At 40.6% G+C, this 16,672-nt stretch overlaps 1 protein-coding gene across 4 annotated transcripts; it reads left to right on the top strand.

Moving 5' to 3' along the window:
* Positions 1-9,552, top strand: LOC125079096 (high affinity immunoglobulin epsilon receptor subunit beta-like). Of its 4 annotated transcripts, none has more exons than XM_047692475.1 (7): positions 1-120; positions 3,804-3,960; positions 4,377-4,508; positions 5,166-5,222; positions 5,898-6,035; positions 7,223-7,324; positions 8,771-9,552. In XM_047692475.1, the coding sequence occupies exons 2-7, from the start codon at positions 3,805-3,807 to the stop codon at positions 8,894-8,896; spliced, it is 711 nt and encodes a 236-aa protein (XP_047548431.1). In that variant the 5' UTR covers positions 1-120; position 3,804; the 3' UTR covers positions 8,897-9,552. The 4 variants fall into 4 exon arrangements, with proteins under 4 accessions (XP_047548431.1, XP_047548430.1, XP_047548433.1 ...); XM_047692474.1 differs by having other exon boundaries at positions 5,898-6,041; XM_047692477.1 differs by lacking the exon at positions 4,377-4,508 and having other exon boundaries at positions 5,898-6,041.
* Positions 9,553-16,672: the final 7,120 nt, after the last annotated feature.

The following is a 16,672-nucleotide window of genomic DNA, read 5'->3' as shown; positions in this document are numbered from 1 at the left end:
TAACCATCCTTCTCCAGGGCAGAAGGCAGCGGGGCAGCTGGGTGAAAGAGATGAAACACAAAGTTGCAAACCAGGATAGCTTGTTGCTTAAAAGCCCAGCAGCCTAGGAGAGAGATCAAGGTAGGTGCAGAGCATTTTCAGTTTCATATATTCTGGTAGAATTTGGCAATGATTCTGTGATGAGTCTGGGCTGGGGATACACAAAATCCTTGGATTGGGAGCAGATCCAGGCTTGCAGAGTGAGGACCCAGGGAGGGGAGCAGGGAGCAGGACATCCTTTCTCTGCCAACAAAGCGGTTGTTGTGTTGTATTTGGTTGTTGTATTTTCTTGCTGTTATCTCTTTAGTAAGGTTATACATGCAGACAACACCGTTACAAATACTTCACCTACTGCCCAGAGTCAACAGACCGCTTTTGGCTTCATTTGTTTCAATGTCACATAATAAAAATAAATAAATCTTTGGAGGCAGAGCTGAAGCCCTAGCCCTGAGCCTTCAGTCCCTTTTCCCCTCTTCTGCACTCAGAGACAATCATTATTATCCCCTTCTTATCCCTGTAAAAATTTTAACCACAAGCATATGCGCTCATACACAGGTTAGGGCAGTGTTTTATTTTGAAATTAGAGTTTTGGAAAATAAAATTATCTTCTTCACCGAAAGGTGAGTATGCCATTTTCTTAAACTCTGAAATACACAGATAAAAGGAATTCACAGAGGCCAATGTACACTCCATGGTCAAAAGTGATTCAGGAAGTTTCTAGAGCAACGTGTGTTGTCCTTAATTCTATCTGTCCTTTTGCATCAGAATTCATGTTTTACCCGTAAAAGAATTACTTGCTTTTGTTTTAGAATTTCAGCAATATCTTCCTTTCATTGTTTATCATTAATTCATTTAAAAAGTAAAGGTTTTTCTCCCACTAGGTGCCAAACGATGGTCTAGATGCTAAAGAAACGATAAAGAAAATCTTAAATTACTAGAATGTCACAGCCAGAAAAAGAAAAAAAAAAACTGCCACTATGTTTTACATTTAGTTTGAAATATTTTGTAAATACTTGATTTAATCTTTAGAAAAGCAGTGTTTCAGCGAGGGTGTCCTAACCTGATAATCCAGGTATTTCCAGTGACGACGAAAACAGAGAAAACCTTCTTGGCATGAAATTTGGGCTGTGTAAGACATGCTATATGATCCTTATGCTTTGATGCAGTAATCCCACAAAAGGAAATTTTATAAATATTAATGTTAAATGGATATTTATTTACAGTAACAAAAATGTCACTTTAATATATGGCATCTTGAGAATGCTCAATAAATTATACCATTAGCCTTTTTATCAAATATTGTACAGATGTAAAAGTGATGATTAGAAGACACTTGGAAAGATTTTTAATATATAATGCTAAGTGTAAAAAATTTAGAGATAAGCATGCACATAAACCATAATTAAGCTCTCAAAAACCATTTATATATATATCAACAACTATTGGGATGGAATGGAAACAAATGTCGTTAGTGGTGTGTAGTTAATCTAACTTTGCGTGAATTTTTCTCTATTTTTCAAAATCTTATAATGCATTTATTATGTTAAGTATATAAAAATAGTATAGCTTCGGGGCACCTGGGTGGCTCACTCAATGAAGCCTCCTACTCTTGATTTCAACTGAGCTCATGATCTCAGGGTCTTGGGATTGAGCCTCATGTCAGGTTTAAGATTCTCTCTTTCCCTCTTCCTCTGACTCACACACCACCATGGGCTCACTTGCTCTCGCTCTCTCTCTCTCTCAAAAGAAAAAAAAAAACAGTGTAGCTTTCTTTTTTTTGTTAAATTTTTTATTTCTTTTCAGCATAACAGTATTCATTGTTTTTGCACTCCACCCAGTGCTCCATGCAATCCGTGCCCTCTCTAATATCCACCACCTGGTTCCCCCAACCTCCCACCCCCCGCCCCTTCAAAACCCTCAGATTGTTTTTCAGAGTCCATAGTCTCTCATGGTTCACCTCCCCTTCCAATTTCCCTCAATTCCCTTCTCCTCTTCATCTCCCCTTGTCCTCCATGCTATTTGTTATGCTCCACAAATAAGTGAAACCATATGGTAATTGGCTCTCTCTGCTTGACTTATTTCACTCAGCATAATCTCTTCCAGTCCCGTCCATGTTGATCCAAAGGTTGGGTATTCATCCTTTCTGATGGAGGCATAATACTCCATAGTGTATATGGACCACATCTTCCTTATCCATTTGTCCGTTGAAGGGCATCTTGGTTCTTTCCACAGTTTGGCGACCGTGGCCATTGCTGCTATAAACATTGGGGTACAGATGGCCCTTCTTTTCACTACATCTGTATCTTTGGGGTAAATACCCAGTAGTGCAATTGCAGGGTCATAGGGAAGCTCTATTTTTAATTTCTTGAGGAATCTCCACACTGTTCTCCAAAGTGGCTGCACCAACTTGCATTCCCACCAACAGTGTAAGAGGGTTCCCCTTTCTCCACATCCTCTCCAACACACGTTGTTTCCTGTCTTGCTAATTTTGGCCATTCTAACTGGTGTAAGGTGGTATCGCAATGTGGTTTCTAAAGAAAAAAATAATAATTTAGGCTTAGAGGAAAAGCCAATAGAATGAGATCCATTCTGTTCTATTCTAAAAATTGATCATATTGAAATTTTAGGCAGTGATATGGGAGAATTAATAGGAAAGCTTCAAATTGCTCTTGTTCTGAGGAGAAAAGAAATTAAGTGGAAACACTCCTCATATTGCTGATTATTACATAGCTCTGATGAGTTATCTCAATAACATTACATCATAAAGTCCTTATGAAATGAGATAAACACTGCTATTCCTCAATCACAACTGAAGAATAGAAACTTGGAGAATGGGGGCACCTGGGTGGCTCAGTGGTTAAGCGACTGCCTTTGGCTCAGGTCATGATCCTGGAGTCGTGGGATCGAGTCCCACATCTGGCTCCCTGCTCCGTGGAGAGTCTGTTTCTCCCTCTGACCTTTCCACCTCTTGTGCTCTCTCTCATTCTCTCTCTTTCAAATAAATAAAATCTTTTAAAAAGAAAGAAACTCAGAGAATGTACATGAATTTTCCGAAGCTCCAGAACAAATAACTAGGAGAGTTGAGATCTTTGCCAGGGTGTGCCTGACGTTACGGTACACATCCTTTCAATCAGATTTCACCCTTTGCAAGGGTGAGCATCTTTGATTCCTGGGAGAGGCACCCCGTTTTACCTGTCCCTGCCTGTCTCCCACTACTGTGCTCCAGAATCCCATAGGGCATTGATTCCATCCTGCAGGGCCTCAGAACCCAGGCTTCCAGGCCTCCAGTAAGGGTTGCTTATCATCTCCCTCAGATAGATTCGTTGGGAGCCAAGGGAACAAGTTTTACAGATGATACCTTTTGCCAATGTCTTCTCTTCCTATGAAATACAATCTTTTCAGGGGCACCTGGGTGGCTCAATCGTTAAGCATCTGCCTTCGGCTCAGGTCATGATCCCAGGGTCCTGAGATTGAGCCCCGCATCAGGCTCCCTCCTCTGCAGGAATTCTGCTTCTCCCTCTCCCATTCCCCCTACTTATGTTCCCTCTCTGGCTGTCTCTCTGTGTCAAATAAATAAAATCTTTAAATATATATATATATATATATATATATATACACATATATATATATATATATAATCCTCTCAGTACTAGGAAGTGTGCAGCTGCTTTCTTCGAAACACCTCCAGAAATGTGTATAGAATTCTGCATCCTGAGCATCGTGGGGCTTGATGAAGAATTCTGACTACGTGTGGTCTTTTACAGAATGAGAGATGTCATTGGTACCGGTGGGTTTGTTGAGGGCATTTCAACTAATGAAATTCAAAGCATGCAGGTGGGACAAGCAGACGCATCTGATTCTGATGGACATCTACCCAGCAAGCTGCATAACTTCCTTAAAAAGAATCTGCAATCCCTGGGTGTAAGTTACCGTTAGTCCTGTAGACATTGGGGGGGTGAGTATGGAAAATTAACGTGGTCTGTAATTTTATTTGGGATAAATTATTTCATGCCAATTCATAAGATTAGGTAGGAAGTGAGTGAGGGCGATATATTTGGGTGTACCATTAGGTCAAATGTTTTGGGATGAAGGTGTTCTGGGCTCCCAGAGATCAAATGGGATGTTTTTCCCAAACGTAATATCCCCATGAGGTAATATCCATCAACAAGGCTTGGTAAACCAATACAATTTCTTTGGATTCTCTTCCAAGGATTATTTTCCAATTAAGGTGAAAAGATCACACGTGATTCATATATGATCTTGAGATCTGAGGGAAAGATGTCTCTAATTGTGAAGAGTTTCTACTTCACCCCTATGTTCTGTTTTTCTTCCTCCAGGTAGCTCAGATAATGATTGGTCTGAAATGCTTCTTAGCTGGCATCATCGAGATTTTTTTCTACTGGTACATTAAGGACAGGAATCTTTTATTCTGCTTTTATATTGGCTACCCATTCTGGGCTGGAGCATCTGTGAGTATATCTATTAGAACTACTTTGGAAACCAAAGAAGTTATTTGGAAATTATAAATAAAGGGAAAATGTATTTAATTAGTTTATCCTCTCTTTTTATAGACAACAGCTGAGATTGATTGATTGATTGATTTTTTTTTTTAGCAGAGCCACCATGCTGAATAGATAGGGAATTTGTAGGAGAGAAGGTGACAAAAGTAGCCTCAGGACCAACTGCAAGTGTTTGGCCAAAATAAAAAAATGCTCGAGTCCCATGCTCCCTCCTTTGAAAGGAGAGATCATACTTAACTGAGATGATCCAGGCATACATTAGAAAGCAAATGAACTTTCAGGTTGGAATATGTTTGGATATATTAGGATGGGGGTGTGTAGGGCAGGATCATTCTTCCCATTCAACTTTGTCACAACTGATGGCATCTACATGGAGCCCTTGCCTCACCTTCTGTCCACATCAATATTCTTCCATCCATATGCCCAAAGTAGACTCAGATCCAACTTGATTCAGTTCAATGATTTCTTCTTTAGGAATATTCTGTCAGAATATACATATTGACTGGGTGAGATGTGGAGTTCAGTGTAGGTCATCCAGGGTGGTGGTAGGTGATGTGGATGGGAAAGAGTTCTCCCCCATGAATATCTTCCCTGTCTTACAAACAGTTCATCATGTCTGGATCTTTGACCATCTCATGTACAAAAAAACAAACAAAATTTCTGGTGAGTATTATTTTCCTTTTTGCTCATTTCATGAGTTAATAAGAACAGTTGACTCTGACTCTCTACACAAAGCTAAACCAACACAAAATTTGGATTTTCCAGTCTATTTTATTGACTACCTTGCAACTTTTTCTTCAATGATCTATTAATTCTTTAGCATATGAGGTATATACTTAGCTTTTTTTAGAAGGAGAAAGTGTTCAACTGTATGAATTTTAGCAAACACTTTTTAAAAAATCTGGTAAGAAGCAAAGTAAGGGAGTCTTACATACAGATCCCATCACAGTGGTTGAAGAGGTACATTTTGGAAGGCTAAAATGGGGAGGATGGTGCATATGTTTGTGCATTTGTATCAGGGAGCTTCTAATTCCAGGAGCTTCTAATTCAGGAGGACATATTAGAGATCACTCCTACCAGTGATATCAGAACAGACAGAACCCCCACCATGTTGGCTCTGTCCATGACCTTTCATTTCAGGAGGACCAGGTATTTCCTTCTCTCCCATGTGTGAGGTGGATTGCCAGCATACCGCTCCGGTAAAGAGGCTGGATTGCTTATGAAGGCTCACCTACACTAGCCCATGGAGCCAGGGTGTGATTCAAGGATACTGCCGAAGAGGCATCCGGAAATACAAAGGCCCTGAGTACTTCTACTTAATGCATTATTCTCTTGCAGACTGGAGTGACTATTGGAGCTAACATTATCAGCACACTACTTTCAAGCACTGGGATAGTTCTTCTCTCAGTGAATTTAGTTGATGTATTCTTATCTGAATGCTCAGAGTTACGTGAGTGTTCACTGATTAAAACTTTTGTAAGTGTAAGTACTATGTTGTTGGATGGTCTTTTCACCTGTGATGCTTGCTTTCAGTTCCATTAGTCCTCAGAGACTAAAACCTACCATGAAGTTTCTCAAAGTTGAAAAGTAACAGGGGGAAAAAAAACCCCGAACAAATGTAATTGTGAATTTTGTTAAGAAAGGAAACAAAAACCTGATATTAGAATTGAAGAATTGTGTGAGTGTGTCATTTGAAAAACATATACTCTTATCATTCCAAATTCTCTCTTCTCTGGGCACACTGATCTATGAACAGTCCCCCCCCCCACCCCGTCCCCACTGATCTATGAACAGTCTTTTATTGTTCATAGATCAGAGAAGAGAGACTTGATCTGGAACACTAATTGAAAATTAGCCTATGGGGGCACCTGGGTGGCTCAGTGGAGTAAGCCTCTGCCTTCAGCTCAGGTCATGATTTCAGGGTCCTGGGATTGAGCCCCACATCGGGCTCTCTGCTCAGCAGTGAGCCTGCTTCCTCCTCTCTCTGCCTGCCTCTCTGCCTACTTGTGATCTCTCTCTCTCTCTCTCTCTGTCAAATAAATAAGTAAAATCTTTAAAAAAAAAAAAAAGAAAATTAGCCTATGGATTAGAATTAGTTAAAGTAGACATTTAAACTATAGTTAAAATTATATAAAATTTGGGAGCTGGTCTGCGTCCTTTTAATGTTAATTTAAAAGGCAAGTGGAATGTTGGTAAATCCATTTTTTCTGCAAGTAAAGTTGAATCTCATGACCTTTGTGTATATATGTGTATGCCTGTGTATACGTGGGTGCGGGTATGAGAGAGAGAGAGAGAGAAACAGACAGACAGACAGAAATCCTGGCCTGTTCATAGTCAGTGTTTGTCTAATAAATGGGACAAAATGGCTGAAGTAGCAGTAACTCCCTCTAGAATGTGAAGGGAGTTTTTTTTTGCAGAACTTTGCCATTTAGAACTCCCATAACTATATTTGTTTCTGTAAGAGTTTATGTCTGGTGCTCACTGAAGCAAGGTTTGTGTCTGATCCAGTCTTCTGTCAGAAGAGAATGTGCATATCCTGGATAGGGAGCGCATTGTTCTGCAAAATATCCACTAACCCTTGCCCCTGGGCAACCAGGGGGAGCAGAGCGCAGGCTAAAGCTAAGTGGGAAAATCTAAGCTCCTGCTCCTCTTCTCTTCCATAGGTTATCTTGATCTTTCAAATGATAGTGACTTGTGTGCAAATTTTTATTTCCTTCTCGCTCTGTGGGCTCACTTATACTGTGCATGGCAATGAGATCAGCTGGGTGAGTAGCCTTTTTTTATTGGGAAGATGAGGGAGCATTTAAAACATTTCAGAGAATCATAGATGCAAACTGTTAACTTCCATCTCTGGTTGAATAGAGATGGCAAAACCACCACCACAATCACCTCCAAAAGCCCTCTTAATGGGAAGACAGGGAGCTGGTGAATTTAGACAACCGTGGCTCTGTGTTACACTCATCAGACAATCTATCTCTACCTATTTCTTTGTAGAAACATTTCATTCCTCATGACTTACACAGTTTCCCTCATTTCCTCACACATTACACATTCATTTCTTATTCATTCATCCAAAATATACTGAACATGTATTATATTTACTGGGTTGTGAGATAAGGAAACAGTGGCTTTACCCATGTCTTCAACTAGTGAAAATCACTAGATAAAATAAATACTTAATGGAAAATGTCGCAGTCAAGTAAGAGATGCAATAACTCTGGAAACACATAATTTAAATAGTAATTCCATACCTCATGATTTTCCATGTTATCCTCATCAATCATCTACATGCCGACATGTTCTTGTGCTCATGTGTACCTACATATTCATATGTGTATATCTCTCACATAGCCACATGTCATAGATTCTGAAAGCCCTCAAAAATTATTGGCCTTGTGACCCCCCCCACCAAATTTATCATACCAATATTTCTGTTTCCATGTCCCTAGGATGAAAGAGAGAGGGGCATATCTCCCTGTGTTCATGGATAGCATTTTTTAAAAGATCTTATTTATTTGAGAGAAAGAGCATGGGGGTGGGGAGGAATGGAAGGAGAGGGAGAAGCAGACTCCCTGCTGATCAGGGAGCCCCACAAGAGGCTCAATTCCAGAACCCTGAGATCACAACCTGAGCTAAAGGCAGATGCTTTCCCGACTGAGCCACCCAAGTACTCCTTCACGAACAACATTTTATTATTTTTTTGGAATGACCCTCTCTCTTTCTCCTCCTCAAACTCCTATAGATCCTGGCATGGATTATTGACTACATAAATACCCAACAAAATCAATGAAAAATGTATTTTACTGTGGTTCCAGATATGGCTGGAATTGCCCCATCTCTGCCTCGGCTGTCGGGAACACCTTGGCTGGCCAGTGTGTCTCAGCTGTGGCACTACTGACATTTGGGAATGGATAATTACTTGTTGTGGGGGTGGTGGGGATGATCTGTGCAAAGTAAGGTGTTTAACACCATCCCTGTTTCTATGCCTTAGAGGTCAACAATGTCTCCCACCCCCAGTTTTGACAACCAAAACATCTTCAGACATAGCTAAATATCCCCTCCTGGGTTGGGGGTGGGGTGGGAGTAGGAGTACCACCAGCTGAGAATCAGTGAGCTACCTAGAGCATTGCAGGGATAAATTGACAAGATCAGACAAAATCACTGAAAATTGAGGTGAAATAATTGTAAATGTCATGATGTCATATTTCTAGATTTCTGCACTAAGTTGCTTGATCAGATCACATTCTGAAGATCCTTATCAAGATTTATTGACTCAACCTGAAATTTATGAAGACTTAGCGCTTCAAGATATAGATCCTGTTCACTCTGATCTGTGAGACACCATCATAATCATCTTTACCACACCAGGGCATCTTGGATCCATGATGGCAACCAAAGACAGATTTTCTGTTAGGAATCTCCTACAAATACCCTCCTTCCCACAGATTTCATCATGCAATTTCTCTCTCTCTCTCTCTCTCTCTCTCTCTCACACACACACACACACACACACACACACAAAATTATCAATATATGTGCTTTATTTTATAGTTGACCAGCAAGTACTAGTATGAACACTCCATAGATGAATAGACCTTTTTTTTTTCTTCATTTGGATGATCTATTACCATTTTTAAGCAAATATTAGTTTTTGGGTCTCACAGAGTAATTTGTTGTTACCCACTTGCTTCTTCCTGGAAACTGTACTTCCTTCTTGCTTGACAATTGATTCAAGTGAAAAATCTTTATACAAATAGTTTGGATAAGTAGTGGCATACTGTCCGGCATTGGGTCCAATCTAAGTTCCTTTGACTGCTGAATGTAGCAGCTCTTCCTTGCTTGTGTCAAGGTGAACATGAGAAAATATAATAAGATACAAAGTGTAAATTACCACATTCTGATGTATGACATACAATAAAAATCTAATGCAACTTCATTATTAACTGAATGCCAATTTAATCACCCTACCACTCAATGATTTTTTTTTTTAAAAGTAGTGTAGCACTGGGTGTGGTGCAAAAACAATGAATACTGTTATGCTGAAAAGAAATAAAAAATTAAAAAAAAAAGTAGTGTTGCTTTCTTATTGGTGACTGTGTATCACAGCGTTTTTAAATTTTTTCATAAGGTGCTATCTAGGGTTTGGTTTCTCAAAGCAGGTTTTGAGATTAAGATTTGAGGGTGTGGTTTTTTTCTTTTTTAAATTAATTTATTTATTTTCAGCGTAACAGTATTCGTTTTTGCGCCACACCCAGTGCTCCATGCAATCCGTGCCCTCTCTAATACCCACCACCTGGTTCCCCCAACCTCCCACCGCCCGCCCCTTCAAACCCCTCAGATTGTTTTTCAGAGTCCATAGTCTCTCATGGTTCACCTCCCCTTCCAAGGAGTTGGGGGAAATGAGGGTGTGTTTTTTAAGAAAACAGAGACCACTGACTGGGAGAAAATATCTATAAAGCATATATTTGATAATAGTCATATATCCAGGATACATAAAGAAGGCTCAGAACTCAGTAACTGGGGCACCTGGGTGGATCAGTCATTTTAAGCAACTGCCTTCTGCTCAGGTCATGATCCCAGGGACCTGGGATCAAGCCCCACATCAGGCACCCTGCTCAGCAGGGAACCTGCTTCTCCCTCTCCTGCGCTCCCTGCTTGTGTTCCCTTTTTTGCTGTCTCTCTCTCTGTGTCAAATAAGTAAATAAAATCTTAAAAAAAAAAAAAAACTCAGCAACAAAATACCAAACAACCCGAGTAATAATATGTGCGTAAAATAATTGAACAGACACTTCACCAGTGAAGACATGGAGATTACAAATAAACACAAGATACTCAGTATCATTAGTTGTTAGGAAATGCAAATTAAAACCATAATGAAATTCTTCTATACTTCTGTTGGAATGGCTAAAATGAAAAAGACTGATCATAACAAGTATTAATAAGAACATGGAGAATAGAAACTCCCATACAAGGTTGGTGGGGATGTGAAATGATCCAATTACACTGGAAAACATTCTGGCAGTTTCTTAAAAATTTAAACACCTGCTAATCATCCAGATATTCTGTTCTGGGTAGATACCCAAGAGAAATAAAGGTATATAGGTTTTTGTTTTTTGTTTTAAGATTTTATTTATTTATTTGAGAGAGAGAGACAGAGTGAGAGAGCATTCGAGAGGGGAGGTCAGAGGGAGAAGCAGACTCCCCATGGAGCTGGGAGCCTGATGTGGGACTCGATCCCAGGACTCTGGGATCATGCCCTGAACCGAAGGCAGTTGCTTAACCGACTGAGCCACCCAGGCGCCCCCAAAGGCATATGTTAATACAAAGGCTTGTACACAAATGTCAATAGCAGCTTTATTTGTAATCGCCCCAACTGGAAACACTTCCAGTGTCTGTTAACAAGTAAGTGGATAAACAGATTGCGGCATATCCAAACAGTGAAATCCTACCACAGAGCAATTAAAAAGGAATGAACTGTCCACAGACAATGCAACATGGGTGAATTTCAATTTAATTATGCCGAGTGAAAGAAGACAGACAGAAAAATTACCAGCTGTATGATTCCATTTATATACAGTTCCAAAATGGCAAACTAATCTGGAGCAACAGAAATCAGGTCAATTATTTATGGAGATGAGCATGGAGGTGAGGAGGGGCAGGAATTTTGTGGGGAGTGAGGTTTACATTCATTATCTTGATTGTGATCATGATTCATGATTGTATATATAAGTCAAAACATTCCAAATTTTAATATCAAAATAACTAGTGTTTTATATGAAAGTTATATGTCAATAAAGAGTTTTGTTTTGTTTTTAAGACATTATTAGCAGGCCTGAGGACTGTTCCTCCAGAATATGGCTAGATGGCTGGATGGAGATGGCTAGATGGGTGGATGGAGACGGTTGGATGGCTGGATGGAGATGGTTAGGTGGCTGGATGGAGATGGCTAGATGGCTGGATGGAGATGGCTAGATGGCTGGATGAAGACCCAGTTCTTCAGACAATTTTTTTAGCTGCCTTTACTCTCACGAGAATCAGTGTTTTCTTTTCAGAAGTTCGTGAATCACCCCTGTTACTTGTAAAACTAAGAATATGCTCTTTCCTGCATGTGAGACAGCCTTACAATCTGTTTGGATAGTCTCAAAAAGTAACAATTGAGGCTTCAAGTCTTCCTACTACTAGACCCAGATTGCTCAGTCTTGTGTTTCTAGTTGTCCAGTGAAGGTTCTACCAGGTTTCAACCCATCCACTCCCTGATCTAGAGGGTGAGATCTTACCACACCTAGCTTTAGTTCCCCCAAATCATCTCATGTTAGAGGAAGAACAGCTATTCTACAAATATCCAGAGGATACAAGGAGAACGATCTCTGCCACACTCTGTGTGGGTCTCTGCTATGCATGTTACTGACTCTCTAAGAGGGTGAGAAGTGGAAATTAGCTTGATCCTCTCCCCAGTCCTGCAGTGGCTAGATGACAAACACTATTTTCAAATCTTCCATGTTCTTTAGTGAAGATGAGGTACCCTGGAAGGTTCCCCTTTTAGGGCCTAATCTGACTGTGAATGTTAGATGAATATTTAAGATTGTTTAACTCTCACGAGCAAGTCATGTCAACCTTTAGCTAGGGACTATTTCACAACCAAGTAAACAGAACTCACTAATCTTCTTAGATACCTTGTATCTTTGAGTGTCCCTCAGACCAGGGCCTGCCCTCACCCTTGGTCATTAAGAAATCAAGAAATCTGATCTTTCATAGAGTTTAAAAGACAGAACAACAGCTCAATTAAAAGTTAAACACACCATTAATCAGAGGTTCGAATGAGTACAGCTCATTTTTTATTAATTGTATGTCTAAGATAGGAAATGTTTTCAAAATGAAAATTACTAGAGAAAAAATAAAAAGACAAAACAAACAAACAAACAAAGCAAAGGGCTATTTCTGAAGACCTAGCATTCTGGAGATCAAATGAGGGTTCTTTAAGAGATAATTATTAATATTATCTAGTGCTTAGTACATGCCAAGATTTGTCCTAAATACTTTAAATCTATTAAATTATTTAATCCTCACATTTTTTTCGAGGACAGTGCTTATAAAGAACCCTTTTACCAATTAGGAAAATGAAACCCAAAGAAGTTAAGTGCCTTGTGTCAGGTATACAGAAAGTAGAAAGTGGTGTGATGAGCATAGACCCTGCAACAGACACATGGAAGTCTAACACCTTACATGTGTAAGGTGTTTCTCATTTCTCAGGCATAATAATTCACATTGGAAGCCCCTGCCCAGAGGCAGCTTTCCCCCAGGTTGTGATCCAGTGAACCTAACTTCTTCCATCTGGTCTTTGTCATTCCTTAAAACCCTGTATGTATGTGCAGCAAACTGTAAGAAAGACACAACAGAGGTCACCACGATAGTTCTTGCCTCTGGCCTTGTATGCCCTACTGTCAATAATGTTCCAGAATGTGGCCGTGATATAGAACTACCAGCAGCGGTTGCTAAAAGGTAGTTAAAGTCCATGCCCAGAATGGAGAGCAAAATATATTCTGGGCAAGAACCAGTTTCCTCTGCCACCTATAATTCTGGTTACAAAATTACCCAATGGCTCCCTTCCTTCCCACTCTCAAAACATGCTCCTCTCATCAAAGGAAACAGCTCCACCCAGTCCATGTACCTGTTTTAAAAACTAGGATATCTGAGTGTAGGCAGTCTACTTCATCCCTTCCAGTCGTGATTCCTAGTGGTCAGAGACCTCTTAATTAAACAACAGCAGCTACAGGGGGAAAAAAGTGTATTTTCCATCACCTCCTATTCTGATTTATGTATATTCAAGGAATATAGCAGCAGCCCTTGGTCTACAAGGATAATGGAACTCCATAGGGCACCATCATGGCCACTTCCTGTGCTGTCAGCTAACAAGGTTCACTGTAGAGACCCTGGATCAACATGGGATGAGCTCCTTGTCCATTTGTCTCCTACAGCCCTGACTTCAGTGTGGGGCTGCATAGAAACCCCATCAGTCTGGCTCCTATCCTATTACAGGAAGCAAATAATAGGCATAGTGTACATACTGATCTCAGGAATAATTTGCTAAATTATATAAAAAGCACTTGTCACCTGGCTTGCGAGAATATAAAACAGAGATAAGACATCTATGCCCATTAGATACATACTAGACACATGTAAAGATGGGAATAGGTTAGTTGAGTATGAAAAGGCTATCTCTAAGGAAAGAGTACTCTGCTGTAACTAATCTCATTTTCCTTCCTCCACTCATATTCAAGCCTGGCTTTCTCTTAAGGTTCTATAATGAAAAGTACACCTACTCAAGCAGTGAAGAATGCATTTTAAAGGAACCAGCCTCGAACTGGCAGCCGGTGCCGTTAATCTGTGATCTTAGAAATTATTTATTATCTCCATGGTCTCTAAAATGAGGACTATAGTAGACCTAACTCAGAAGGCTATTTTGAAGAAAAACAAGATTTTGTCTATGAAGGACATTTTGTCTAGAAGGTACTTTATACATCTACAAATCCTGGTATATATTAAAAGCTCAGTAAGTATTAGCCAATATCCCATCAGGCCTGATACTGACTTCCTATTTTGCCCTATTCTCTGCTTTATTTAAATTCCTGTTAAAATATGGATGAGCTGAAAATATTATGCTAAGTGAAAGAAGCCAGACACGAAATGTGGTAGATATTTTATGATTCCATACATATGAAACATACAGAATAGGTAAAACCACAAAGGCAGCTTGTGGACCCATAGCTGTCAGGACACGAGGGAGAGAGGAATGGGGGAGAACCAGCTTATTGGGTACATGTTTTATTTTGGAGTGACACAACCAGGTAGAGTGATGGCTGTGGGACATTGTGAATGTACTAAATGCCCCTGAATTTTTCAATTTAACATGGTTAACTTTAATGTATGTGAATTTCACTTCAGTAAGTTGGAAAAAAAATAACAGTATGGGCTTAGTTAGAAGTTTCTCTTGGATTTGCTCTGAGACAGGATGTGAAAGGAGAAATCGATTGACCTCTTCCCAGATGGTGGCCCTTCATCCTCCTGGGGGAGTCCAAGCATCTGAAGTCATGCCCACATGCTCACACAGGGATGTATGGCTCTGACATCACTGTGCCAACCCGGTGTAGGAACCACTCAGGCATTGCTCAGAGCTGTCCCTCTCCTTTCTCCAAGTATGAATTCCTTAGTTTTATCAGGTCAACCTCTCCCATTCTCTTGAACCCCCAATCTTGCCTCAGCTCTCATACTGAGGATTTTGCATTCTTGTCTGGCATGCTTCTCCTGGACCCAGACTCAGCTTCCCATGTGGACCTGCTCATGCCATCCGGTGACCAAAGTTGTTAGCTAAGCTAGAGGAATGTTTTGTTTTGGTTTGGTTTTTTGTTTGTTTATTTGTTTGTTTTGAGCAGAAATTCTGGATGCAAACAAAAGACTTGTGTTAGGGAGGATCCAGGTTAATACAATAATTTCTAATTCTGGGGCATCTGGGTGGCTTGGTCAGTTAAGCAACCGACTCTTGATTTCAGCTCAGGTCCTGATCTCAATGTCAGGCTCTGTGCTGAGCGTGGACCCTGCTTAAGATGTTCTCTCTCCCTCTCCCTCTCCCTCTGCGCCTCCCCCACTACAAAAATAATAATTTCTAATTCTTTCACTACATCTGTTTTAAGGTTTATGAACAGAAATTTCTGGCTTCTGTTCCCATCACGCAATATGGTCTTTAGGTTCTGTGTCTGGGCAGGGCCCCTCCTACCTCTTCCGACCTGCCATTCGCAACGCTACCCCACCACAGATCCTTCCATCTCTCTAACAAGGGGCGATGAGGATTGTGAAACCGGCCTTCCATGATGGTGGCTTCCGGACTGTGTCTCTTGTTTCAGCTGGAGAATCACCCTCAGCGGATTCCTAAACTAAAACCCTTGCTTCACATTTGGCTCAAGGACCTACGCAGTTCCTGATGCTTCCGCCATGACTTTTCCAAGACGTTGCCTTTCCGAACCCTTGCATGCCCCAGGCTTTGAGAAGCATTTTCTCCCCATGTCTCTGTCCAGAGGCGGTATATCGTGTTAGGCCGCCTTGTGCTTTGTGTGCCTCTAAATGCGTCTTTTTCATAGAAGCACCTTTTAATTGGTGCTTGAGTTGCGCCTGTCAGTCTCTGACAGAGAGGCTAGAAGGTTGTGTTCATCAGAAAGCCTTCCCCTAGAGACTGAACACCAACCTCTCTCCAGCATATTTCTTCAGGAAACAGTAAATGCCAATCAGCCTATCTACAACCAGTGTACTCTTTAGAAATGAACAGTCATGATATTTGAGTAGGACTTTTGAGCCTCTGCACACACCTCGGGGTTTCAAGGTCAGTCACTCTGCCCTATTCTGCTTGCTTCTCAGTGCACGTTACTCCCTGGTGCCTTCCCAGACCCGAAACTGCCTGTTTGAATTACAAGCTCACCAGTGCTTCGAGAGACACAGACGACTCTCCTGAGCTGCAGGATAGAATAATTTTTTACTCTTTAATATGTAAAAGCCTACTTGGGAACTCTTTTCATCCTGCGGTAGCTGATACCCTACTGTCTTTGTTGGCATGGTGAGTTCGTTTCTATACTGAGAAATTCCTCCTACATGTTTACTGTGATGGGTAATGCTGTGTCAACTTGGCTAGGCCACAGTATGCAAATATTTGGTCAAACCATTCTTTTAGTTGTCTCTGTGAAGGTATTTTTTAGATGAGTTTAACGTTTAAATTAGGGGGCTTGAGTAGAGCTGAAGACCCTCCATTATCCTACCCTGCAGATTTTAGATTTGCCAGCCTCCATAATTACGTGAGTCAATTCTTTAAAATAAACAACTCTTGGGGCGCCTGGGTGGCTCAGTGGGTTGAGCCTCTGCCTTTGGCTCAGATCATGATCTCGGGGTCCTGGGATCAAGCCCCGCATCAGACTCTCTGCTCAGTGGGAGGCCTGTTTCCCCCTCACTCTCTACCCGACTCTCTGCCTACTTGTGATCTCTCTCTGTCAAATAAATAAATAAAATCTTTTTAAAAATAAAATAAAATAAAATAAAATAAAAAACTCTTTCTCCTCTTTTGTTAGTTAGAT

The sequence above is a fragment of the Lutra lutra genome, chromosome 10, assembly GCF_902655055.1.
Source record: "Lutra lutra chromosome 10, mLutLut1.2, whole genome shotgun sequence".
Taxonomy (NCBI): domain Eukaryota; kingdom Metazoa; phylum Chordata; class Mammalia; order Carnivora; family Mustelidae; genus Lutra; species Lutra lutra.
Note: the sequence above shows the minus strand (reverse complement) of the source record. Positions and strands in the feature narration are given on the sequence as shown.

Bases quoted from the DNA above. Each gene is read 5' to 3' on its own strand.
- LOC125079096 (XM_047692474.1), top strand. From the start codon at position 3,805: ATGAGAGATGTCATTGGTACCGGTGGGTTTGTTGAGGGCATTTCAACT. The intron at 4,509-5,165 runs GTGAGTATATCT...TCTTACAAACAG, and splicing joins CATTCTGGGCTGGAGCATCT to TTCATCATGTCTGGATCTTT. The intron at 6,042-7,222 runs GTAAGTACTATG...TCTCTTCCATAG, and splicing joins TGATTAAAACTTTTGTAAGT to GTTATCTTGATCTTTCAAAT.